General features: G+C 44.2%; 1 protein-coding gene across 1 annotated transcript; it reads right to left on the bottom strand.

Annotated features, from left to right (window-relative positions):
• Nucleotides 1-63: 63 nt before the first annotated feature.
• On the bottom strand, nt 64-3798 carry S100Z (S100 calcium binding protein Z). Its single transcript, XM_061430014.1, has 2 exons — nt 3290-3798; nt 64-896 (listed from the first exon to the last, which is right to left on the bottom strand). The coding sequence occupies exons 1-2, from the start codon at nt 3428-3430 to the stop codon at nt 738-740; spliced, it is 300 nt and encodes a 99-aa protein (XP_061285998.1). The 5' UTR covers nt 3431-3798; the 3' UTR covers nt 64-737.
• Nucleotides 3799-25948: the final 22150 nt, after the last annotated feature.

Raw genomic sequence — 25948 nt, 5'->3', positions numbered from 1 at the left:
GCCAGCACTTCCTCCCACTTCTCGGTCTTTCTGCTTCCAGACCCACAGCTTCTTCCTCTTGAAGCAGAATCACAAGAGGATGCAAGAACCACTTTATTTCTTTAATAGGATAAATTCAAAGTACAACTGAAGGGTGATGAACATCTGTGAGAAATCTGCTAAGTTCTAGTCTCATTTGAAAGAGCTAATTTTTGTGATGCTCTCTCTTTAACAGACAAAAAAAAAAGCATATAACATTTTTAACTGAGATTAATAGATACATACTACTATATAAAAAATAGGTAAATAAAAAGGGCCTGCTGAATAGCACCAGGAACTATATTCAATATTTTGTAAAACCTTTATTGGAAAAAACTGAAAAAGATATATAAGTGTGTATATATATATATCTGAATATACACACACACACACACACACACACACACATATATATATATAGCTGAATCACTTTGATATAGACCTCAAACTAACAACATTGAAAGCCAACTAGACTTCAATAAAAATAGGAAAATTCCATACACATAGGAAAATTCCAAGTAGGGCATACAAGATTTGGAATATTTATTCAAAATCAATTTATTAACGTATACATCACCTAATAATCCTAGCAACTGATTATAATACATGTATATTATACCTATAAATGGCATTACTGTGACTATGGCTCTGGAAGGAATAGACGAACAGTAAGTAACTGTGGATATATTTCTGCCTTTATATTAGCTTACTACTTGTCTTTACTTTCCTTTCTTCTTCAGTTGTTCTACAAAGTAGTCATTACAAGCGACCGTCAGAGCTGCCACCATGACTACGAATTCATTAAAATCCACTTCATTGTCCTTGTTGGCATCCAGGTCCTGCATAATCTTATCAACCAGCTCGGGATCCTTCTGGCACTAAAAGGAAAAAGAAAACTTCTAACTCCCAGGTTTTTAGGTTCATGACAACTGAAATCACCCCTTCCCTTTATCTACGTTAAAGTCTTCATTTCCATTTTTAGCATCGAAAGCAATTTCCAAGAGTCTATTTGCAGGTGTGTTTGAACCCGGGCACATATCTAAGTGAGTCTGGGCCTCTGCCCCCAGTCCCTAGAGTCCTCAGACCTAAACACCAAGAGGAGCAAACAGCAACACATCAAAGTGAGCTGCTGATGCTGAAAATGCATTTACCAGATAGCACAGGTGGAGGGCCAGAACCGGGGGAGGCAGCAGTTGTCGGGGGGTGTGGGGGGACATGAAAAGAAGGAAGCTTTGAAGCCAACCAGGGAGCGTGAGTGACTGCCATTTACCAACAATGAGACTTGGAGCAAATCACTTAACATGTTAATAGTTCCTTTTTCATCAAATGAGGAGAATAATATCTCCTACAAATTGAGGGGATATCTCAATACACTTTTATGAGCACTTAGCACCAGGTTAGATTTAGCAAATAAAAATTCAGGACACCCAATCAAATGTGGAATTCAGATGAACAATGAATACTTTTTTGGTACAAGTATTGTCCCCAATAAGTATGTCATATTATATATTATCCGACAGCCTGTTTTGTGTATCACAAAACAAAACAGCTGCTGCTGCTAAGTTGCTTCAGTCGTATCCGACTCTGTGGGACCCCAGAGATGGCAGCCCACCAGGCTCCCCCGTCCCTGGGATTCTCCAGGCAAGAACACTGGAGTGGGTTGCCATTTCCTTCTCCAATGCATTAAAGTGAAAAGTGAAAGTGAAGTCACTCAGTCGTGTCCGACTCTTAGCGACCCCATGGACTGCAGCCTACCAGGCTCTTCCGTTCATGGGATTTGCCAGGCAAGAGTACTGGAGTGGGGTGCCATTGCCTTCTCCAAAACAAAACAGAGGCACCCAATAAAGGGTAGATCTTATAAGAATGACTCCATTTTATTGGTGGAAAGGAAAGCAAGGAGCCCATTGAGGAAAGCAAGGTTCAGAAAGGATGGGGCTATGTGGCACCCACTTTTCCTATAATTAGAGGTTGATGAGAAACGTTTCCCAAAGTATAGTTCATTTCCTCCAAGAATTCCCCATTGTCCTCTTATTAGCTGCCAACCACTAAACGGCTGGACATTTAAATTGAACTGATCAATTCAATCAAAAACAATCACAAATTTCACTTGAATAAGTCAATGTGCCAAGTTTCACTTACTGAGTCTTTTATTCTAAATATTACATGACAGTTGCCAAATTGAATTTGAAAAATAAAAATGTTCTTGGGGACTCCTAAAATTACTAAAAAGGTATTGTATGTTAAATTTTTAAAAATTTTTCCCATAGAGGGTGGGGATAAAAGATTGTCATAATTACTACTGTCTTAACACAGCATTTGGACAGAATAACATCATGCCAGGCTACAATGTAGAAGGCAATGGCACCCCACTCCAGTACTCTTGCCTGGAAAACCCCATGGACGGAGGAGCCTGGTGGGCTGCAGTCCATGAGGTCGCTAAGAGTCAGACATGACTGAGCGACTTCACTTTCACTTTTCACTTTCATGCATTGGAGAAGGAAATGGCAACCCACTGCAGTGTTCTGGCCTGGAGAGTCCCAGGGACGGGGGAGCCTCGTGGGCTGCCATCTATGGGGTCGCACAGAGTTGGACACAACTGAATTGACTTAGCAGCAGCAGCAGCAGCAGGCTACAATGTGTACTAAAACTCCAAAGCTCCAAAAACACCAGAGTGAGCATTTTCCTCAGGGTAGGTGCCAGACACTCCATTGTAAGGTTTCACCTGTGGATTTAGTCCACTCCTGGCTGTTTTGAGATGTACATCTGTTTGCTGTTCAGCTGGTCACGGGCCAGACATCTCTTGCCTCAGTCCTAATCAACTTGCTCTTGGCTGACAAACTTGCTGGTCTTTATCACTCACTAGGAAATTCGCTACCGCAGCATGCAGTACCCCTGACTTCATTTCTGGCCCCAAACATCACATTTCCTCATTTACAGACAGCCGGATAGAGCTCCAGGTCATGTCACTGGTGTAACTACAGCTCCAAGTGTAACTAGCTGTGCTTTTGCTGCACTAGGGCATTGAATAATTGACAAAAGCCTCAGATATAATTTCCAACACCTGGAAACCCTACACCCCGCCCCAGACACCATGGAAAGGGGTACGTGCCCACAGACACAGCAAAGGTCCTAGTGTTTGCTCCCCAGTATTTAGAATCTTGATAGGAATTACACGGTGTGGACCGAGCCCAGGAGACAGTATTCACAGAGGCTGTCCCTGGACGGGCACGGCTTCCACCCTCACCTGAACGGGGAGGACAGCCAGACTCACCGAGAGGAATTCTGTGAGCTCTCGCTGCAGGAGCATCTTCAGCTCCCCCTTGTTGAGCTTGAACCTGTCTCCTTCCCTGCAGGAGTAGCGGTGGAAGGTTCTAATCATGATGTTCATGGCAATCTCCAGCTGGGTGGGCATGCTGGCAGCAGAGAGGAGCACTCCAGGGCGGGCCACCAAAGCCGGGGAGAAAACGCTTGTGAAGGATAAGCCGGTGGAGAAACACCAACACCTTCATTAAAACGAAATATTGCCATCCCCTGCTCAGCTCACACCCCAAGGGATGGTTGTTAAAGCAGAATAATCCTCAATTAACCAAGTGTTCTGACTCTAGGGAAAGCTCCAGAGATCTCTGCGGGTGAGTTTTTTCCTCCTCCCCTAATCCCCTCTCCTCCCTGTTGGAGCTGGTTCAGAGTGTTTGGAAGTTAGCAATCAGACAACAAATTCAGAGCTGTGATAAAACACAGGCTAAAAAATAAACAAAAAGAGAAAGGAAACACGTAACTTCATACCTGTTCAGCCAACACAGGGCTCCATCAACAGGTGTTTATACAATTAAACTCTAACCATTTATACTCGGGGTTGGGGGGCATCTGCCTCAGCACATCTGCTTCCAAGAAGATGAAAATTGCCAGTGACAAGAGATTCAAGTGGAAATAACTCTGAGCCTGTTTTTAACCAGGAAAAGGAACAGGTGTGAGCTGCTACCCCAAGGGCCATCAAGGAAAGGCTGGCCTTCACCCTGAGCCCTGGAGGAGAAGGCGAAGAGGTAAAGAGCCTCCAGTTACCCCTCATTAAGGGGAATGTGGGTACAAACGCGGTCAGTTGCTAGGAAGTCGCTGATTGGAAAGAAATCTAAATATAGAGAAGCAGAGAAGAAACACTGGTTCAAACCTGGAGACTCCTCAGCAAGGCCAACAGCGAGGTCAAGGGAACACACTCAGAGAACACCTGTTAAACTCATCCAATGGACAGGGACTTATTTAGCTTTAAAAAAAAGGGGGGTGGTGGTGGATGAGAAAGCTCTGTGCGTGCCAGTTTAGAAAGGGAAAAAACAGCGACTCTGGGTATGTAGGAAAGAAATAAAAATAAGGATATATATGTGTTCCCTGGTCAGGGAACAAAGATCTCCCACATGCGGAGAGGCACAGCCCCCCCCCAAAAAGTGTATATTTGTGCATATATACTTGAATATGCCTAAGCAATTACTTGAAAGTTTACAAAAGAAAGTAAAAAAAAGTAGTAGCTACAAGGGTCGAGATGGAAACAGAGAGATTGGGAGTAGGATTTCTCATTTACCCCTTTCAAACTGATTTTAACTTTTTCAGTTACAGTACTGTATTGCCTAATTAAAAAAGGAAAGAAAGAAATCCATGGAATGAAGCCCTTGAAGCCATGTATGCAGGAATCCACGGTGGGGAATTTCCAAGTGAGAGAAACTTACCAAAGAAAAAGTCACTGGAAAAACCAAAGCCAGAGACTGGCCACTGTGCTTTCAGCGCTGCTTGTGCTCAACCTGAATTATATGGAAAGCGAACCAGTTATCCCCTTTGTATCTCCTTTCACAAGCCAGTTGGGCTGTGTCCTCAGCCAGCCCACTCCTGTCCTTCTCGTCATCAGGCAGCCCACGGGACCTCCCGAGAGGTCTCCAGAGACGCTGTCACCTTGTACCTAAAGCTCAGTTCTCAAAAAAATAATTTTAAATTAGCTTTTTTTATTATGAAAGTAATAATGCATGTGGTAAAATAGTGTTCTGAATACTCAAGAGTATGAAATAAAAGTAAACTTCTCTCCACCATGTCCCACCCGAGTTCTTTCCAGTGTACACTTACCTGCGTGAGAAGCAGGATCGCGGTGGCGGAAAGCATGGATCGCCTGTCTCCAGCTCTCACCTCTGTCCCCGATTAGCTATGGGATCCTGGGCTAGTCATCTACACTCTGTCCCCATTTCCCAATCTGTTTAGACAGGATCACGGTAGTGCCTACCCAACAGAAAGGATTAAACAGGTGCCTGGAACGTACTGAGTGTTTTGTTTGTATCAGCTATTATTATCCTTATAGAAAAAAAAGATACATTTATCATTTATATAATTATATGTAATATTATGGGCTTCCCAGGTGGCACTAGTAGTAAAGAACCCACCTGCCAATGCAGGAGACATAAGAGACTCAGGTTTGATTCCTGAGCAGGGAAGATCCCCTGGAGGAGGGCATGGCAACTCACTCCTGGAGAATCCCATAGACAGAGGAACTTTGTGGGCTACAATCTGAAGAGTCACAGAGAGTCAGATACCACTGAAGCAACTTAGCGTGCACACATACAATAGCATTAACACATGTGCACTTCGTTTTTTTAATTAATATAAATCTTACTATATCAACACAGAGATCTACCCCATTCTTCACTGAGATTGTGTGTTATTCCATTGGATGCATATCCCTACATATAATCATGAAATATTTGTCAGGTACTGATGTTATGCTAGGCCCTGGGTCAATACAGGAGAAGAACCTTGCCCAGAAAATCTCATTGCTTTTTGTACTGGGGCTGTGTTAAGTAGAGAGAATGCAGGAAACGCTGTGCCTTTTTCATGTTGGGTCTACTAACCAAGAACTCCCCAATGGCTTTGTGACTATACTCTCCTGATCTGCTCATTTCTGAATGCAATTTCTTTGACTCCTAAACGTTGGCAATTTTAGCCACTCCTATCATTTCCCTGGTGGCTCAGATAGTAAAGAATCTGCCTGCAATGTAGGAGACCCGGGTTTGATCCCTGGGTTGGGAAGATGCCCTGGAGGAGTGAATAGTAACCCATTCCGGTATTTGTGCCTGGAGAATTCCATGGACAGCGGAGCCTGGCGGGCTGCAGTCCATGGGGTCAAAATGAGTCGGATGTGACTTAGTGACTAACACTTAAAATTTCAGTCACTCCCCAAATCGTATCTTTTGACCCAGAGTTCTCTACTAGTCTCCAAAACCACTATCCAACCGCCTGCTGGACCCCATTCCTATGCATGTCACACAAGCTTCTCACACTCTGTGAAGACCAAAGCCAAACTCACACCCTCTCCCCACCCACCCGCTCCTCCTGCTCCTGTCACCCCACATCTGGCACTGTTTGTAAATATCAGTTGAATTCATCCATTTCTCCCCATCCTTCACCACCTCCAGGACTTGGTGATTTGGAGTCTCATTTCTGTGAGAGCTTCCTTACTGCTCTCTCTACTCACTATTCCCTTTCATCCTGCTGTCAAGAGTAGTTAATCTAAAACACAAATCAACAGCCACACTCCTGGGCATTCATCCATCTGAATGAATGCCTTCTCCATCATCCATCTGACCTGCCTACAAACTGATCAAAATGCTGTGCTCTCTCCTTCCCTGCCTTAGCTGTTCTGGGCCAAGCACCTAGAAAGCTAATTCTGTCACTCCTCGAGGCTCCGTTCAAATATCTCCTCTTCGGAGAAGGCAATGGCACCCCACTCCAGTACTCTTGCCTGGAGAATCCCATGGATGGAGGAGCCTGGTGGGCTGCAGTCCATGGGGTTGCTAAAAGTCAGACACAACTGAGCGACTTCACTTTCACTTTTCACTGTCATGCATTGGAGAAGCAAATGGCAACCCACTCCAGTGTTCTTGCCTGGAGAATCCCAGGGACGGGGGAGCCTGGTGGGCTGCCCTCTATGGGGTCGCACAGAGTCGGACATGACTGAAATGACTTAGCAGCAGCAGCAGAAGTTTTCTTGCAAGCTTCCCAGTTGCTCACCTTTTCCTCTGACAGGTGCCCACCTCTGCTCTCACTTGTCCCCTAAAGCACCTCCTTTTCTTTTTTATCACTTTTTTTTTGGTCTGCCCACATACTGCTCACTCTCCAGCCTGAATGGGCAGAATCGATAGTTGGTTCATCCTTGCGTTCCACAGCGTTTAGCACAGCGTCAAGCATATGAAGGAAAAGCTTTGAAATCTGGCTGTTGACCACCAGACACCTGACTGCAAATATCTTTCCTTGTATTCCCATATTTCTAGACAATGAATTTTGTAAGACAATAAATTTATTCATTATAGATAAAAAAAGAAATCTTTGCTGATGGATGGATTAATGAACAAATGCCTCAGAGAGGGAAACTAAGCTCCCCAAGGAGTTGAGCCTTGTCAGGTTTAATTGTCCAAAGAGTTATTTGATTTGTATTTATTCCACATACAAAAGTTGTTTCATCGAAGAGACAGACAACAGTTATTTCCGAGAATATGAAGAGTTTGAATTTGGAACTATTTTCAGGTTAAGCTGCTGAAGTTTTCAATGTACTAAAATGGGTAAGTCTTACAGAATATGTGGGTCTCAGCAGTATTATATCTAAATCATATTCAACCAAAAATAATTTACTTGGAAAATTCAATTGACAGGGAAAATTTTTAATATTGAAAATTGTAATGTTGTAATTATAATCTGATTCTAGAGATGCAAAATACACATGACCTTGGTGTGCTTTGCTCTTAGGGTTTAAAAGCAAGGTGATTTCTGCTTGGCTTTAGCAGAGCTAGATGTTTCCTTTGGTATATGGTGTCCTCTAGTGTCACACTGCAGCACTGCATCGAAGCTCTCTAATTCCCAGACGGCGTTGGCATTGCTTGTATGCTCAATCGGGTCCGGCTCTTTGTGACCCTATGGACTGTAGCCCACCAGGCTCTTCTGTTCATGAGATTTTCCCGGGAAGAACACTGGAGTGAGATGCTACTTCCTCCTCTTCCCAATTCAAGGATCTAACCCACATCTCTTGCATCTCCTGCATTGTCAAGCAAATTCGTTATCACTAGCGCCACATGGAAAGCCCCCTAATTCCCAGAGTGTGCTTGAGATTGTAAACCATGGCCCTTCTTCAGGGACCGATCTGTGGTGGTGGTGATATTCAGTCCACTCAGTTGTGTCTGACTCTCCACGATCCCGTGGACCGCAGCACGCCAAGCTTCCCTGACCTTCACCATCTCCTGGAGCTTGCTCAAACTCACGTCCATCGAATTGGTGATGCCATCCAACCATCTCATCCTCTGTTGTCCCCTTCTTCTCCTGCCTTCAATCTTTCCCAGCATCAGGGTCTTTTCAAATGAGTCAGCTCTTCACATCAGGTGGCCAAAGTATTGGAGTTTCAGCTTCAGCATCAGTTCTTTCAATGAATATTCAAGGTTGATTTCCTTTAGGATTGATTGGTTTGATCTCCTTGCAGTCCAAGGGATTCTCAAGAGTCTTCTCCAACACTACAGTTCAAAAGCATCAGTTCTTCAGCACTCAGCCTTCTTTATGGTCCAACTCTCACATCCATACATGACTACTGGAAAAACCATAGCTTTGACTATTCGGACCTTTGTCAGTGAAATGTCTCTGCTTTTGAATATGCTGTCTAGGTTGGTCATAGCTTTTCTTCCAAGGAGCAAGCGTCTTTTAATTTCATGGCTGCAGTCACCATCTGCAGTGAATTTGGAGCTCTTTTTTGGAGGGGCCTTTGGAGCACTTTATTTTCTTATAGTCTGTCATTGTTTGCATTGTTTACCCATCTATTTGCCACGAAGCAGTGGCACCAGATGCCATTATCTTAGTTTTTTGAATGTTGAGTTTTAAGCCAGCTTTTTCACTCTCCTCTTTCACCTTCATCAAGAGGTTCTTTAGTTCCTCTTCGATTTCTGCCATAAGGGTGGTGTCATATGCATATCTGAGGTTATTGATATTTCTCCCAGCAATCTTGATTCCAGCTTGTGCTTCATCCAGCCACAGTCTCTGCCCTCCAGGAGACTTTCAGAAACAAAGATAATGTGAAAAGGCTCAACAAGACCCTGCCAATCTAGAGACACAAATTTACAGGTGATAGGAAACCTCAGAGTGGGACAAATTTACAGGTGATAGGAAAGCCCAGAGTGGGCAGGGGAGACACACCTGGTTATAGCCCCGAGGAGCCCTCCAGTAGCACCTTGCTTGCTCTATGAATCACTGATTATAGTTTTACTTTTCAGTTTCTGGTGTGCCTCAGTATGCTTAGGGCTAAAAATTACATCTTCACATCTAAGATAGCGTGTGAAGAGCGAGATGAGTGGAAATATCGGATTCGGGGGAATTTAGAAGCAAGGACAACTGTAGAGGAAAAAAGCTAATGCAAACCCTAAGGCAAAAAGAGCAGAGCTGTTGGGAAGTGGGGCAAGACAAGTGAAATAGTAAAATAAAATCATATATACGCTACAATGGGAAATGTGTGTACATACAGAAAAGGAACATGCAAATAGTTTCAATAGTTATTTAGTTGAAACTATATAATTCAGGACAAATATTCAAAATAGTAATACATTATAGATTACTGTTAATTAGTGCAAGGAGATCTACCCAGTCCATCCTAAAGGAGATCAGTCCTGAGTGTTCATTGGAAGGACTGGTGTTGAAGCTGAAACTCCAATACTTTGGCCACCTGATGCGAAGAACTGACTCATTGGAAAAGACCCTGATGCTGGGAGGGATTGGAGGCAAGAGGAGAAGGGGACGACAGAGGATGAGATGGTTGGATGGCATCACCAACTCAATGGACATGAGTTTGGGTAAACTCTGGGAGTTGGTGATGGACAGGGAGGCCTGGCGTGCTGCAGTCCATGGGGTCGCAGAGTCAGACATGACTGAGCAACTGAACTGAACTAAAACTAAATCTAAGGGACATGACCTAACTAGGCCTCCTTCTGCATTTGAAGGAAATGACAACTTTAGGCTAAATGCCTTTGAAGCTCCTTTTCCTTTTAAAACATGTTTTATTTCAAAATTTGTATGAGGATCAATGTGTACATTTGTATGTGAGGAGGCCAGTGGGAGATTTCCATCCTTCTGGAAACGTAACTATGAGGGCACAGGTCCCTAGAGACCCAGGAGGGCCCACTTCCTCTCCCTACTCTCAGTTCAGTTCAGTCGCTCAGTCGTGTCGACATCTTTGCAACCCCACGGACACACCAGGCTTCCCTGTCCATTACCAACTCCCAGAGCTCACTCAAACTCATGTCCATCGAGTTAGTGATGCTATCCAACCATCTCATCCTCTGTCGTGCCCTTCTCCTCTTGCCCCCAATCCCTCCCAGCATCAGGGTCTTTTCCAATGAGTCAGCTCTTCGCATGAGGTGGCCAAAGTATTAGAGTTTCAGCTTCAGCATCAGTCCTTCCAATGAACACCCAGGACTGATCTCCTTTAGGATGGACTGGTTGGATCTCCTTGCAGTCCAAGGGATTCTCAAGAGTCTTCTCCAGCACCACAGTTCAAAAGCATCAATTCTTTGGTGCTCAGGTTTCTTTATAGTCCAACTCTCACATCCATACACGACTACTGGAAAAACCATAGCTTTGACTAGATGGACCTTTGTTGGCAAAGTAATGTCTCTGCTTTTTAATATGTCTAGGTTGGTCATAGCTTTTCTTCCAAGGAGCAAGTGTCTTTTAATTTCATGGCTGCAGTCACCATCTGCAGTGATTTTGGAGCCCAAAAAAAATGAAGTCTGCCACTGTTTGCATTGTTTCCCCATCTATCTGCCATGCAATGATGGGACCGGATGCCATGATCTTAGTTTTCTTGAATGTTGAATTTTAAGCCAACTTTTTCACTGTCCTCATTCCCCTTAATCAAGAGGTTCTTTAGTTCCTCTTCACTTTCTGCCATAAGGGTGGTGTCATCTGCATATCTGAGGTTATTGATATTTCTACCCTCACAGTCCAGAAAAACAGGTTTAGAGGCCCAGCCACACATTCCTGCCACACAAGTCATATGTTTCTGCCCCAGCAATTGCAGAAAGGGGATTTCACCTCTCTCTGCCTTCAGTCATGTCCCGAAGCCCCTGAGTTCCCTGCTGAATTAAAGGCATTTATCTTGCCTTTTACCCACAGATGGCTGAGAATCAAAAAGAAGAGGAATCCTAAAGGCAAGAATTTCTTTACACAAGTCAAACATCTATTTTTCTTGGCTAAAATGAGAAGATTTCTGCTCTTTGCTTCAAAATAATCCAGGGGGGGAGAGGTAGGTGATATGGTGGGAAGTGGGTAGAAAAGATACTAAACCAGGTTGGCCATGAGTCAGAGAACTTGAAGGCGAGTACTGGGGACGTGAGAGCTCTTCAGAGAATTCTACATTCCGAGTTTCTATACATTTGAAATCCTCCTTAAAGAAGTACACATTCACATACATACACACAGTCCCTATCCCAGTCAGCATGAGGCAAAGGTAAACCAAACTGGAATTATCTCTCAGAGGAAAAGAAGCAACTTAACGGCATTATGTATATGGAGGGATTCTGACAGGAGAAGCGGCCACTTGCTTTCTGCCACTGATGCAATCAACCGAAGAAGAGCAACTCAACCAATATTAAAAGAATATTTTAAAAACCTAATCCTGAAGGCTGTTGAACACTGAGATAAATCACAGAAGATAGCTAAGGAAATTCTTTCACTGAAAATAGAACATGAAACTGAGTTATTCATATTGATAGTGAAGAAGGAAAACAGGAATGCTTGTTAGTTGCCCAAATTTATTCTGGGGCCAAATAAGGCAGTCTGAACTTAGACAGCCATGATGGCTAGACAGAAGGCAAGAAGGTAGAATGTGTTTGGACAGTGGCGTGTATCCATGCCACAGGCCTGGACCTCGTTCCTGTGTCTATTGTCAGGACTAGCTATTAACAAGTCCAGCAACTACACTTCCCTTGTCAGCTAAAGAGTCGGACACAACTGAGCAACTGAACTGAACTGTCAGCTAAAACCACAGCCCCTCTCTGCAAAGTTTCAGTGGTGACCCGCCCTCAGAATGGCCCCCAAGGATCCTTACCCCTGGTACTCACACCTCTGTGTAGACGCTGCCCACAGTGAATGCAGCAGACCTGTGTTAGCAACAGGATATTGTGAGTGACTGACAAGGCGAGGGCATAAAAGACACTATGGCTTCAGCTTTGCTTCCTCTTGGATCACAGGCTCTGGGGAAAGTCAGCCGCCATGTTGGGAGGATACTCAAGAAGCTGTTTGGAGACCCATGTGGCAGAGAACTGACCAGGAGCCAGCACCAGCCTGTCAGACGTGTGATGGGCCCCCTTAGAAGCAGGTCCTCCAGCCATGGCAAGCCTCCAGATGTCTGCAGCATGACTTCTTGGGAAACCCCAAGCCACACAACAGCTACACAGCTTCCGAATTACCATCCATCGGAAAGTTATGAGAAACAATAAATGTTGTTTTAAGCTAAATTGGGGTTAACTTATGCAACAGCAGGTAACTAACATAGTTTGTGCCAAGCCTGGGAGAGATGGCAGAAGACTGAGAAGGAATGAGTGATTGTCAGAAATCCCTCGAGTTTCACTTCTAGAACTCTGTTTTGACTGCCCCCAGAGAGGCTCCAAGCTAGGCTTCAACAGTACATGAACCAAGAACTTCCAGACTTACAATGTGGATTTAGAAAAGGCAGAGGAACCAGAGATCAAATTGCCAATATCTGTTAGATCATAGAAAAATCTAGAGAATTCCAGAAAAACATCTACTTCTGCTTCATTGACTACACTAAAGCCTTTGACTGTGCAGATCACAATGAACTGTGGAAAATTCTTAAAGAGATGGGAATACCAGACCATCGTACCTGCCTCCTGAGAAACCCGTATGCAGGTCAAGAAGCAACAACTAGAACCATTCACGGAATAATAGGCTGGTTCCAAATTGGGAAAGGAGTAGGTCAAGGGTGTATATTGTCACCCTGCTTATTTAACTTGAATGCAGAGTGCATCATGCGAAATGCTGGGCTGGATGAAGCACAAGCTGGAATAAACGTTGCTGGAAGAAATATCAATAACCTCAGTTATGCAGATGACACCACCCTTATGGCAGAAAGCAAAGAGAAACTAAAGAGCCGCTTGATGAAGGTGAAAGAGGAAAGTGAAAAAGCTGGCTTAAAATTCAACATTCAAAAATGAAGATCATGGCATTTGGTCCCTTCACTTCATGGCCAATAGATGGGGAAACAATGGAAACAGTGAAAATTTTATTTTCTTGGGCTCCAAAATCACTGGGGATGGTGACTGCAGCCATGAAATTAAAAGGTTTGCTTCTTGGAAGAAAAGCTATGACCAACCTAGACAGCATATTAAAAAGCAGAGACATTACTTTGTCAACAAAGGTCTGTCTAGTCAAAGCTATGCTTTTTTCAGTAGTCATGTATGGATGTGAGAGTTAGACCATAAAGAAGACTGAGAGCCAAAGAATTGATGCTTTTGAATTGTGGTGCTGGAGAAGACTCTTGAGAGTCCCTTGGACTGCAAGGAGATCAAACCAATCAATCCTAAGGGAAATCAAACCTGAATATTCATTGGAAGGACTGATGCTGAAGCTGAAGCTCTAGTACCTTGGCCACCTGATGCAAAGAGCCAACTCATTGGAAAAGACTCTGATGCTGGGAACCATAGAAGGCAGGAGGAGGAGGGGACGACAGAAAATGAGATGTTTGGATGGCATGACTGACTCAATGAACACGAGTTTGAGTAAGCTCGGGGAGATGGCAAAGGACAAGGAAGCCTGGTGTGCTGCAGTCCATGGGGTCGTAAGGAGTCAGACATGACTGAGGGACTGAACAGCAACAAGAGAGGCTCCATCCACTGGACCTATCAAAAGATAAATGACAAACTGGAGCTGGTCCCGACAGGTCCATCTTTTAGCAAGCAAAGATGTTATTGCCTCAATTTCTGGGTAGATAACGACTTCCAGAAAGCCATTCTTTAAAATTGGCTAGGGAAATCGCCCCCTGGAGAAGGAAACGGCAACCCACTCCAGTACTCTTGCCTAGAACATCCCATGCAAAGAGGGGCCTAGCGGGCTATAGTTCATGAAGTCGCAAGAGTCAGACATGACTGAGCGACTGAGCACAGGGAAATTAAACAAAGAACATAAGTTCCTAAGAGCTCATGGGGTTATTTTGTGTTACAGAATTTTTTTTATGATTCCCTCAAAATCTTAGACTAGAAAGTTTCTATGGAAGACTTTAGGAAAAACAAGAATGGGATAGACCAGGGCAATTTTTCCCTGCAGAATGACATCTCAGGAGTGTGCAGAGGTCCAGATTTCTTAAGAGTTTCATCCACAAGTCCTTATATTAAACCCAGATTTCATATGCAAGTCCTTATATTACTGGGCTGTACTTGACATTGTTTCCAATTCCTACCTTGCTAAAGATTCTTTTCTCTTGGTTTCCATCACCTCTTGCCATGCTGACTTTCTTACAACCTCTCTCTTCTTCCTCTATGTTCTTTCCTCGCAGGAACCTTTAATGCCTGCCCTTTGAATGAGGGTGTTCTGCATCGCTTTATGTGGTCAACCAAGGCATTTCCATCTACTGTGATGGTTTTACCTACAAACTATATGATTCAAATTTCCAAGTCTGTTTCCCCAGTTCCGACCTGACATCTGAAACCCTTGACGATCATGCGTGCATGCTCCGTCGCTTCAGTCGTGTGCAGCCCTGTGTGACCCTATGGACTGTAGCTTACCATAGGGAAAGCTATGTCCTCTGTCCATGGGATTCTCCAGGCAAGAGTACTGGAGTGGGTTGCCATTTCCTTCTCCAGGGGATCTTCCTGACCCAGGGATCGAACCTGAGTCTCCTGCATTGGCAGGTTGGTTTTTTACCACTAGCACCACCTGGGAAACCCTTGAGAATCATACCAGTATGGTTTTATTTCTACTCATCTAGAATATAGATCTACAACTTCTTGTGACTTATCAATGTTGTTCACAACTCACCTACTTGCCTCTTCAATACTTATACTCCCTGGAAGAAAAATTAGATTGTTTATGGATTTCATGGCTCTTTCTTTGGACTTGAATTGGTAATTGGTTTTACTAGATATGGTGTGTGTCAGCAAATTAAAGTAACCAAATAAAAGTAGTTTAATAAGGACATTTATTTCAAACAACAAGGGTTGGTTCTTTCAGTGTTTTAACAATGTCATTCAAAACCAGAAACCTTTTGTCTTTCCTCCTTATCATCTTCTGTACGCTGGCTCTCACCCCTCATGGTTACAAGGTGGCTGCTGCAAGTCCAGACATCACATCTTTGGATCATCTATGAAAGATTACTTGGAGTCCATCCATTTCTCCAGATTTTGTATATTTTCTAAAATTATCCCTATAATAGGTCAGTTTGGTAGAGAATTAAGTTCCTGAACTACATCAGAATGGCTTCCCCTAGAATTGCTAAGCAGTTGTGCCTGGGGAAATGCCACTTGACTAAGTTGAGGGAAGCTTCTAGAATGAGCCTTAGATTTGTATACATTCTGGAGATGGAACATATCATTCCTTCTCTATGAAGACTCTCAGGAGAAATTTCTGTGTGGTCTTGTGCTGAAAAGAGCCCTGATTTGCTTAAGCAATCATCTTATGGACAAGATGAATTGCCCGGCTGGTAAGATGTCCTCTTTTTCTTTGACTGCTTGAAAACCCAGGGCCAAGTCTGTGGGCCACCTAGGCCAAATACATGAATTTACCACCTGTCATAAACTCAAATTCCTACAGCAGGAGCCATGTCTAAACTATTCAACAGCAGGTACAACAAAGGCACCAATCAGAACGTGCAACCGTCGTAAACCATGAGCATCAGCCTTCATTGACAGCCAGGCAGCTATAGAGTGAAACAAGCAAACCAGAGTGAGAATTCAAAAAGAAGTCTCAACCTATTTTTGTTTATTTTCACATTTGATAGAGATAGTCCATGGTGATAAACGGGACTGACACTCTCCCTCAGTGTTGGGGAGACAATAGGGAGTGGTGGGGACTGTGGTAAATTGGAGAACCCACGCCCTTTTAACAACAATGACTGCTCCTCAGATCCCGATAATTGCTGCCAGATTAGAATATGGCTCAGGGCTCCCACAACTTCCAATATGTTTAAGACCAAGCCAGAAACCCTAATTTTTGAGGACTCCTGGATTTGAAGAAACAAAGCAACAAGCAAAAAGCCCAACCAGAAATAAACAAACATTAAAGTACAGCAAGTGCAAACCGCGCAGTTCAGATGACTCTAGTCGGCGTGACTTCCGCTTTCTGCTGCATATTTTGTATCAACTTCCTCAGTTTTACATTCCATTCTTATTTTTCTTTCTTTTGCTTCTACTCAATTAATATTTTCCTCTACTTTATGTATCCTTGCATATCACTTTAAATTCTACCTGGGACGGTTGTCCTGCCAGGCTCCTCTCTCCATGGGATTTCCCAGGTAAGAATACTGGAGTGGGTTGCCATTTCCTTCTCCAGGGGATTGTTCTGACCCAGGGACCAACCCACTGGGGCAGATTCTTTTCCACTGAGCCACCAGGGAAGCCCCCTACGTGGGACAGAGAAGAGGATAGATGCCCTGACTACAGGGGTCTCCCCATAGACAGCCTACTGGCTTATCAAATCCCTCAGTCACACCAGACTGAACTGGCCCCTTTTTCTTCCTGACTCCATCACTCCTCCTCTGGAGGATCCAGACAGCGGGCCCCCCCCTCCCCCCCCCGCCTTTGTGTGCTGTCTCAACCAGCAGCAATGCCCTGGCTCATCCGACTGCGTAAGCCAGGAGCCTGCTGCTGCTAAGTCGCTTCAGTCACGTCCGACTCTGTGCAACCCCATAGATGGCAGCCCACCTGGCTCCCCCGTCCCTGGGATTCTCCAGGCAAGAACACTGGAGTGGGTTGCCATTTCCTTCTCCAATGCACGAAAGTGAGAAGTGAAAGTGAAGTCGCTCAGTCGTGTCTGACTCTTTGCGACCCCATGGACTGCAGCCCACCAGGCTCCCCTGTCCATGGGATTTTCCAGGCAGGAGTACTGGAGTGGGGTGCCATTGCCTTCTCCTCCAGGAGCCTGAGTGTCACACTATTTTTGATTCCTCCTCCACTCATTCAATCATGGTCAGGCTTTACCTCCTGAAGCCCCATCCCCTCCTCTCTGACCCTAGCATGGTGATTCAGACCCTGGCCATTTCTAGCCTGAATTACTCTAAGAGACTAGACCAGTTTTATAGCTTATTAAGCTGAAGCACAGAGAAATTAGTAGCTTCCCTCAAGTCATTGCTGGTGAATGTGAACCCGGTTCATTTGGCTCCAGAGTACTTGCTCTTCACCACCAGGAGGCGCTGGTGGTCCCAGGGTCTGTCTCAACCTGTTTCTCCTGCCCATTCTGTTTACTCGGAGATTATGGCTCCAAGTCATAAACTGCAGCTCTGTCTGCGTACTCCCCTGATAACAAATACCCTATCTGCCCTGCCCTGAGTCTGGATTCCATAGCCGCAAAGGCTTCCTCAGACCTAGGTGATTCCCAGCCAGGGCTCCAGAATTAGGTTTCTGCAGGAAGCTTGTCTTCTCCACCCACCTGAAATCAAGATGAGTGTTCTTCTTACCTCATCCCCCTGGAAGGCAGCTTTAACGGATAAAAAAACAAAAAGTAGATTATTCTGGTTTCTAACTCTAGTTAGAAACCAGACGGCTGAGGAAGGAGAGTCCTTGGGTGGGGGTTGGGGACGACAGCAAAGGTCACAGGTGGTTGCCATGGGGCTTCCTGTGTAAAAGGCATCCTCATTACCTTGATCACAAGGAGAAGAAAAAGAGCGGGGGAGAGAGAGGCAGGAGCTGACAGTGGGGCAGAGCCCTGGGCTTCCGACCGGCCCCCTGTCCTGCACAGCTGGTTTCCTTCGGGCTCTTGGGACCACCCTGGCCTCCTGCTTCATTCCCATCTCACCTGGAGAAACTCAGGTGTCGTATTCCTGTCCAAGCTGAAAGATCCAGAAGGACCTTCAAGGTGTGGCTTGGCCTCCCTAGATCTGCTCAGGAGATTTTACTCAGTTTTGCTCGCGTCTCTCCAGACGCCAGCGGAAGACCACTCTCAAGCAGACATAGGAGTCGTTCAGGCTCTGCCTCACAGCAGCCAGCCCAGGGCAACGTGGACCTGAGCTCGCTCCTGGCCTGGAGAATCGCCACTCAAAGCAAAGGGAGGGGCAGACGGAGGGGCGGAAGGAGTCCAACACACAGGAGGATCCAGAAAGAAAAAACTCCAGGATAGGTTCTGAGGACCGAAATATTGCTCTCTCTAAAATAACTATTCCAGCCCACCTGAAAAAAGATGAAAGGCTCCAAACTGTAGATTTAAAGAATGTTGGACATTCTGGGGAGGCCGGAATGAGCACGTGGGAGTGGAAGGTCCATGTGAAATGCCCACATAGTCGGTTAATGATGGTGCTGTCAGAGGGGAGTTCCCAGGCACAGCCAGCCAGAGGCGGCGGGGGCCGGGGGCGTTCTCCCCATCCTTAAAAGAGCACATTCAGACCCACACACAAAAGAGAGAGTGATAAGAGCAAAGTGATAAGGGTTTTCGAATTCCTGCTGCTTCCCATAAAATGTAAAATGAACAGATGTATAATCAGAGTTCTTGGGTTAACAGAGCCTTTTCTCTGCTGCTGAAGGGTTTTTAAATTGCCAGTGGAAGGACTTCCCTGGCAGTGCAGTGGTTAAGAATACACCTTGCAATGCAGGGGACACTGATTTGATCCCACATGCAGTGAGGCTACAAGCCTGCTGGCGCTAGAGCCTGTCCGCGACAGGAGAGGCCCGGGCAGTGAGGAATCCACGCATGGCAACTGGAGGGTAGCCCCTACCGCTGCAACAAGAGAATGCTCGCATGCAGCAAGGAAGACCCAGCACAGCCAAAAGCAAAATAAATTAATTTTTAAAATTTACAATTAGCTTAAAAAAAAAAATAGTCAGTGGACTAGAGTTAGCAAAATCCAGACTATGGGAAAATTTCCCAACAAATAACCTGTTTCTTCAACAAATTGCAAAAAGAAAACAAAAAAAGATAAGTTAAAAGGCTTAAAAGACATGAATCAATCGCAATGTGTGAGCTTTATTTGGAGTCTTTATTTTTTAACTAAAAACCCCAATATGACATTTGAGACGAATAAAAATTTGAACACCGACAGGATAGTTGATATTAAAAATTATTTATTTTTAAGGTATGACTTTGAAATTCCTTTTCAGGACTTCCCTGGTGGTCCAGTGGCTAAGACTCTATGCTCCCAGTGAAGGGGACCTGGGTTCGATCCCTTGTCAGGGAACTAGATCCCCCATGCTGCAAATAAAGATCTGCATGCTGCTACTAAGACCTGGTGTAGTCTTTCTTTTAGAGTCACTGAAATATTTACAAGTGAGATAATATGATTTCTGAGGTTTGCTTCAGAATGAATGGGATGGGGAAGTGAATGGGGTAGAATTGAAGGACTGATGGTTGTTGGGGCTGAGTGGACCTGGACCTGGAGCTTCCTTATACAATTCTTTCAACTTCTGGGTGGGTACACAATTCCCCGTAATTATTAAATTTTTTAAAAGGAAAAAAAATCATTTTAATTAATTGAAATATATCATTGGAATACATATTATCATTTTCCTCCTTGCCCCACAATTCTTTTTAAACCATAAATTCTGATGAATCAGCTATACTTTCAACAAACTCCCTCATCTACAAAATCTCTTTAGTTGGAGGGAAAATTTGTCTGTCACCAATAAGAACTAGATACAGTCCCCTCCAAGTGCCTGAGCTCAGAATGCAAGACTTGGCTAAAACTGCTCTCTCAGGATTAGGTAATTAAGTCTAGGTAGCCCATGCTACAAAGAAGCTCTAATTAAACTCTAGTATCAACTGAAGTCATCCACCCCAGGCTACGCCAAGAAGCTGGAGTAAGGCACTCGGACAAGAGCCAAAAGCAACAACACAGAATTAATCTCTCATCTGCAGGTGAGCTGGCTGGGGCCCAGTGCTCAGACTCCAAGCTATGAGGTACCAGCTGGAGGGGCTGCAGCCACGCCCTCCTATTCTCTACAGGGGACTTTCTAGAACACAGGAAGTTCCAAATGAAACAGAAGATTTCTGCAACTCACCCAGAAGAATAACTGAGGTTTCCTTTCAGACATAATACAGAGAGAAATGAGACCAAGTCTCCCCAAGGCCAGCACCTTTCAAGTGGCCCTGCTGGAGTGAAGAGTGGCAGGAGAAGAATGTGCCCCAAGAATGAAGTAAATAAAGGAGGTAAGACACAGTTTCATTTCTCCCAACATTTCTCCCACAGCTCTGCATGATCAACACATTCAAAATGCATGACGTTTGGACTGGTAAATATTGAAGACTGTGAAAACTGTGTTTATAACAGTGTGGGTCATAGACACTAGTGCACCATCTCAAGAGGGCAATTAATCATGATCAAAATGACATATACCTTTTGACCCAGAAACTCTTCTTCTAGAAATATACTATCTCCCTGCTGTCTACTGGATCACACCCATTCAGATCAGATCAGTCGCTCAGTCGTGTCCGACTCTTTGTGACCCCATGAATCACAGCACGCCAGGCCTCCCTGTCCATCACCAACTCCCGGAGTTCAGAGACTCACGTCCATCGAGTCAGTGATGCCATCCAGCCATCTCATCCTCTGTCGTCCCCTTCTCCTCCTGCCCCCAATGCCTCCCAGCATCAGAGTCTTTTCCAATGAGTCAACTCTTAGCATGAGGTGGCCCAAGTACTGGAGTTTCAGCTTTAGCATCATTCCTTCCAAAGAAATCCCAGGGCTGATCTCCTTCAGAATGGACTGGTTGGATCTCCTTGCAGTCCAAGGGACTCTCAAGAGTCTTCTCCAACACCACAGTTCAAAACCATCAATTCTTCGGCGCTTAGCCTTCTTCATAGTCCAACTCTCACATCCATACATGACCACAGGAAAAACCATAGCCTTGACTAGATGAACCTTTGTTGGCAAAGTAATGTCTTTGCTTTTGAATATGCTATCTAGGTTGGTCACAACTTTCCTTCCAAGGAGTAAGCGTCTTTTAATTTCATGGCTGCAGTCACCATCTGCAGTGATTTTGGAGCCCAGAAAAATAAAGTCTGACACTGTTTCCACTGTTTCCCCATCTATTTGCCATGAAGTGATGGGACCAGATGCCATGATCTTCGTTTTCTGAATGTTGAGCTTTAAGCCAACTTTTTCACTCTCTACTTTCACTTTCATCAAGAGGCTCTTTAGTTCCTCTTCACTTTCTGCCATAAGGGTGGTGTCATCTGCATATCTGAGGTGATTGATATTTCTCCCAGCAATCTTGATTCCAGCTTGTGTTTCTTCCAGTCCAGCGTTTCTCATGATGTACTCTGCATACAAGTTAAATAAACAGGGTGACAATATACAGCCTTGACGAACTCCTTTTCCTATTTGGAACCAGTCTGTTGTTCCATGTCCAGTTCTAACTGTTGCTTCCTGACTTGCATACAGGTTTCTCAAGAGGCAGATCAGGTGGTCTGGTATTCCCATGTCTTTCAGAATTTTCCAGTTTATTGTGATCCACACAGTCAAAGGCTTTGGCATAGTCAATAAAGCAGAAATAGATGCTTTTCTGGAACTCTCTTGCTTTTTCCATGATCCAGTGGATGTTGGCAATTTGATCTCTGGTTCCTCTGCCTTTTCTAAAACCAGCTTGAACATCTGGAAGTTCATGGTTCACATATTGCTGAAGCCTGGCTTCGAGAATTTTGAGCATTACTTTACTAGTGTGTGAGATGAGTGCAATTGTGCGGTAGTTTGAGCATTCTTTGGCATTGCCTTTCTTTGGGATTGGAATGAAAACTGACCTTTTCCAGTCCTGTGGCCACTGCTGAGTTTTCCAAATTTGCTGGCATATTGAGTGCAGCACTTTCACAGCATCATCTTTCAGGATTTGGAATAGCTCAACTGGAATTCCATCACCTCCACTAGCTTTGTTCATAGTGATGCTTTCTAAGGCCCACTTGACTTCACATTCCAGGATGTCTGGCTCTAGGTCAGTGATCACACCATTGTGATTATCTGGGTCATGAAGATCTTTTTTGTACAGTTCTTCTGTGTATTCTTGCCACCTCTTCTTAATATCTTCTGCTTCTCTTAGGTCCATACCATTTCTGTCCTTTATCAAGCCCATCTTTGCATGAAATGTTCCTTTGGCATCTCTGATTTTCTTGAAGAGATCCCTAGTCTTTCCCATTCTGTTGTTTTCCTCGATTACTTTGCATTGATCGCTGAAGAAGGCTTTCTTATCTCTTCTTGCTCTTCTTTGGAACTCTGCATTCAGATGCTTATATCTTTCCTTTTCGCCTTTGCTTTTCGCTTCTCTTCTTTTCACAGCTATTTGTAAGGCCTCCCCAGACAGCCATTTTGCTTTTTTGCATTTCTTTTCCATGGGGATGGTCTTGATCCCTGTCTCCTGTACAATGTCATGAACCTCATTCCATAGTTCATCAGGCACTCTATCTATCAGATCTAGGCCCTTAAATCTATTTCTCACTTCCACTGTATAATCAGAAGGGATTTGATTTAGGTCATACCTGAATGGTCTAGTGGTTTTCCCTACTTTCTTCAATTTAAGTCTGAATTTGGCAATAAGGAGTTCATGGTCTGAGCCACAGTCAGCTCCTGGTCTTGTTTTTGCTGACTGTATAGAGCTTCTCCATCTTTGGCTGCAAAGAATATAATCAATCTGATTTTGGTGTTGACCATCTGGTGATGTCCATGTATAGAATCTTCTCTTGTGTTGTTGGAAGAGGGTGTTTGTTATGACCAGTGCATTTTCTTGGCAAATTCTATTAGTCTTTGCCCTGCTTCATTCTGTATTCCAAGGCCAAATTTGCCTGTTACTCCAGGTGTTTCTTGACTTCCTACTTTTGCATTCCAGTCCCCTATAATGAAAAGGACATCTTTTTTGGGTGTTAGTTTTAAAAGGTCTTGTAGGTCTTCATAGAACCGTTCAACTTCAGCTTCTTCAGCGTTACTGGCTGGGGCATAGACTTGGATTACTGTGATATTGAATGGTTTGCCTTGGAAATGAACAGAGATCATTCTGTCGTTTTTGAGATTGCATCCAAGTACTGCATTTCAGACTCTTTTGTTGACCATGATGGCCACTCCATTTCTTCTGAGGGATTCCTGCCCACAGTAGTAGATATAATGGTCATCTGAAAGGCAATGGCAAAGAATGCTCAAACTACTGCACAATTGCACTCATCTCACATGCTAGTAAAGTAATGCTCAAAATTCTCCAAGCCAGGCTTCAGCAATATGTGAACCATGAACTTCCTGATGTTCAAGCTGGTTTTAGAAAAGGCAGAGGAACCAGAGATCAAATTGCCAACATCCGCTGGATCATGGAAAAAGCAAGAGAGTTCCAGAAAAACATCTATTTCTGCTTTATTGACTATGCCAAAGCCTTTGACTGTGTGGATCACAATAAACTGTGGAAAATTCTGAAAGACATGGGAATACCAGACCACCTGATCTGCCTCTTGAGAAATCTGTATGCAGGTCAGGAAGCAACAGTTAGAACGGGACATGGAACAACAGACTGGTTCCAAATAGGAAAAGGAGTTCGTCAAGGCTGTATATTGTCACCCTGTTTATTTAACTTGTATGCAGAGTACATCATGAGAAACGCTGGACTGGAAGAAACACAAGCTGGAATCAAGATTGCCAGGAGAAATATCAATAACCTCAGATATGCAGATGACACCACCCTTATGGCAGAAAGTGAAGAGGAACTAAAGAGCCTCTTGATGAAAGTGAAAGTGGAGAGTGGAAAAGTTGGCTTAAAGCTCAACGTTCAGAAAACGAAGATCATGGCATCCAGTGGGAAATAGATGGGGAAACAGTGGAAACAGTGTCAGACTTTATTTTTTTGGGCTCCAAAATCACTGCAGATGGTGACTGCAGCCATGAAATTAAAAGACACTTACTCCTTGGAAGGAAAGTTGTGACCAACCTAGATAGCATATTCCAGAGACATTACTTTGCCAAAAAAGGTTCGTCTAGTCAAGGCTATGGTTTTTCCTGTGGTCATGTATGGATGTGAGAGTTGGACTGTGAAGAAGGCTGAGTGCTGAAGAATTGATGCTTTTGAACTGTGGTGTTGGAGAAGACTCTTGAGAGTCCCTTGGACTGCAAGGAGATCCAACCAGTCCATTCTGAAGGAGATCAGCCCTGGGATTTCTTTGGAAGGAATGATGCTAAAGCTGAAACTCCAGTACTTTGGCCACCTCATGCGAAGAGTTGACTCATTGGAAAAGACTCTGATGCTGGGAGGCATTGGGGGCAGGAGGAGAAGGGGACGACAGAGGATGAGATGGCTGGATGGCATCACTGACTCAATGGACGTGAGTCTGAGTGAATTCTGGGAGTTGGTGATGGACAGGGAGGCCTGGCATGCTGCAATTCATGGGGTCACAAAGACTCGGACACGACTGAGTGACTGATCTGATCTGAGTTAAATTCACCCATTCCAGTCCATTTCAGTTTGCTGATTCCTAGAATGTCGACATTCACTCTTGCCATCTCTTGTCACCACCATTACCACATTCTAAAGATACCAGTCACTCTCAGCGCCTCTCTTTGCCCCACATTCCTCTGTTCCTTTTCACAATAAACCTGCTGGACAGGATTGTCTATCACCTCTGAATTCACTTCCTTATTCTCTCTTGAACACCTTCCCTTCTGAAAAGACTAGAGGTTTTGTCAAGGTCACCAATGTTCTCCATTGATAAGATCCAATAGTCAGTTCTCTATTCTTATCTCTCTTGACCTCTAGTAATATTTCCTATGATTGACCCCTCTCCTTTACGCCCTTGGCATGCCCAAAACAGATTCTCTGGACTTTCTTTCTGCTCTAGTGGCCAGTCCTTCTAAGTCTCTTTCACTGGCTCCTTTTCTGCTCAGAAAGTTTTAAGTGCCAAAGGCCTTTGTCCCAGGTGCCCCACTCTTCATCTCTTCTCTTGTCTAGAATATCTAAGTCCTTTACTTTAAAAGTTTTAGTGATGTGGCCAATGACTCAAGTCTGGATCTCTGGCCCTAACCACTCTAAAACAATTCCAGACTCAGATATCCAAATGTTCTACTCAACAGTTCTCCATGGATGTCTGACAGGCATCGCAAACTCAAGATGTCATGGTCAAGATAGAACTCTTGACTTTCAACCTCCAAACTTACTCACTCCTAATTATTTAACTATCATCCACTGATAAAAAAAATCTAGGTATTATCTTCGATTCCTAGATTTCTCTATTCCTTACACCTGTTGACTTTACCTTGAAAACAGTCCAAATTAGTTCCCTTCTCTCCATCTCTATCATCCCAGTTCAAGACAGCATCATCTCTTGACTGCATTGCTGAAATTCCCTAATTGTTCTTGCTTCCCTCTTGCCTTTCTATAATCTATATCCTGTAGCAGCCAGTGACTACCAGTAAAATAGTCCTATGGCATCCCACCTAGAGTGAAAGTCAAGCTTCTTATTCCCTTACAAGTCCATTCAGCTACCCAGCTCCTGCCCTATCTCACCCATCTATTTGCTCATACTTTTTCCCCCTCACCCACTCCCATGAAGCCCTTGCTTGGGATCCTCCCAGAGCTAGCTTTCTTGTCCTTATATATTGCAACTTAAATTTCACCTTCTTAGAAACCTACCCTGATACCATAGTACAAAAGACTCCTAGCATTTACCCTCTCTTAGAATTTACTACTATTAGATGTTTTTCTTATTTCTGGTCTCTGCCCCGTTAGAAAGTAAACTCAGTGAGAACAGGGAACTTGTCTAT

Source organism: Bos javanicus, chromosome 10 (assembly GCF_032452875.1).
Source record: "Bos javanicus breed banteng chromosome 10, ARS-OSU_banteng_1.0, whole genome shotgun sequence".
Taxonomy (NCBI): domain Eukaryota; kingdom Metazoa; phylum Chordata; class Mammalia; order Artiodactyla; family Bovidae; genus Bos; species Bos javanicus.
This window is presented reverse-complemented; position numbering and strand designations above follow the sequence as displayed.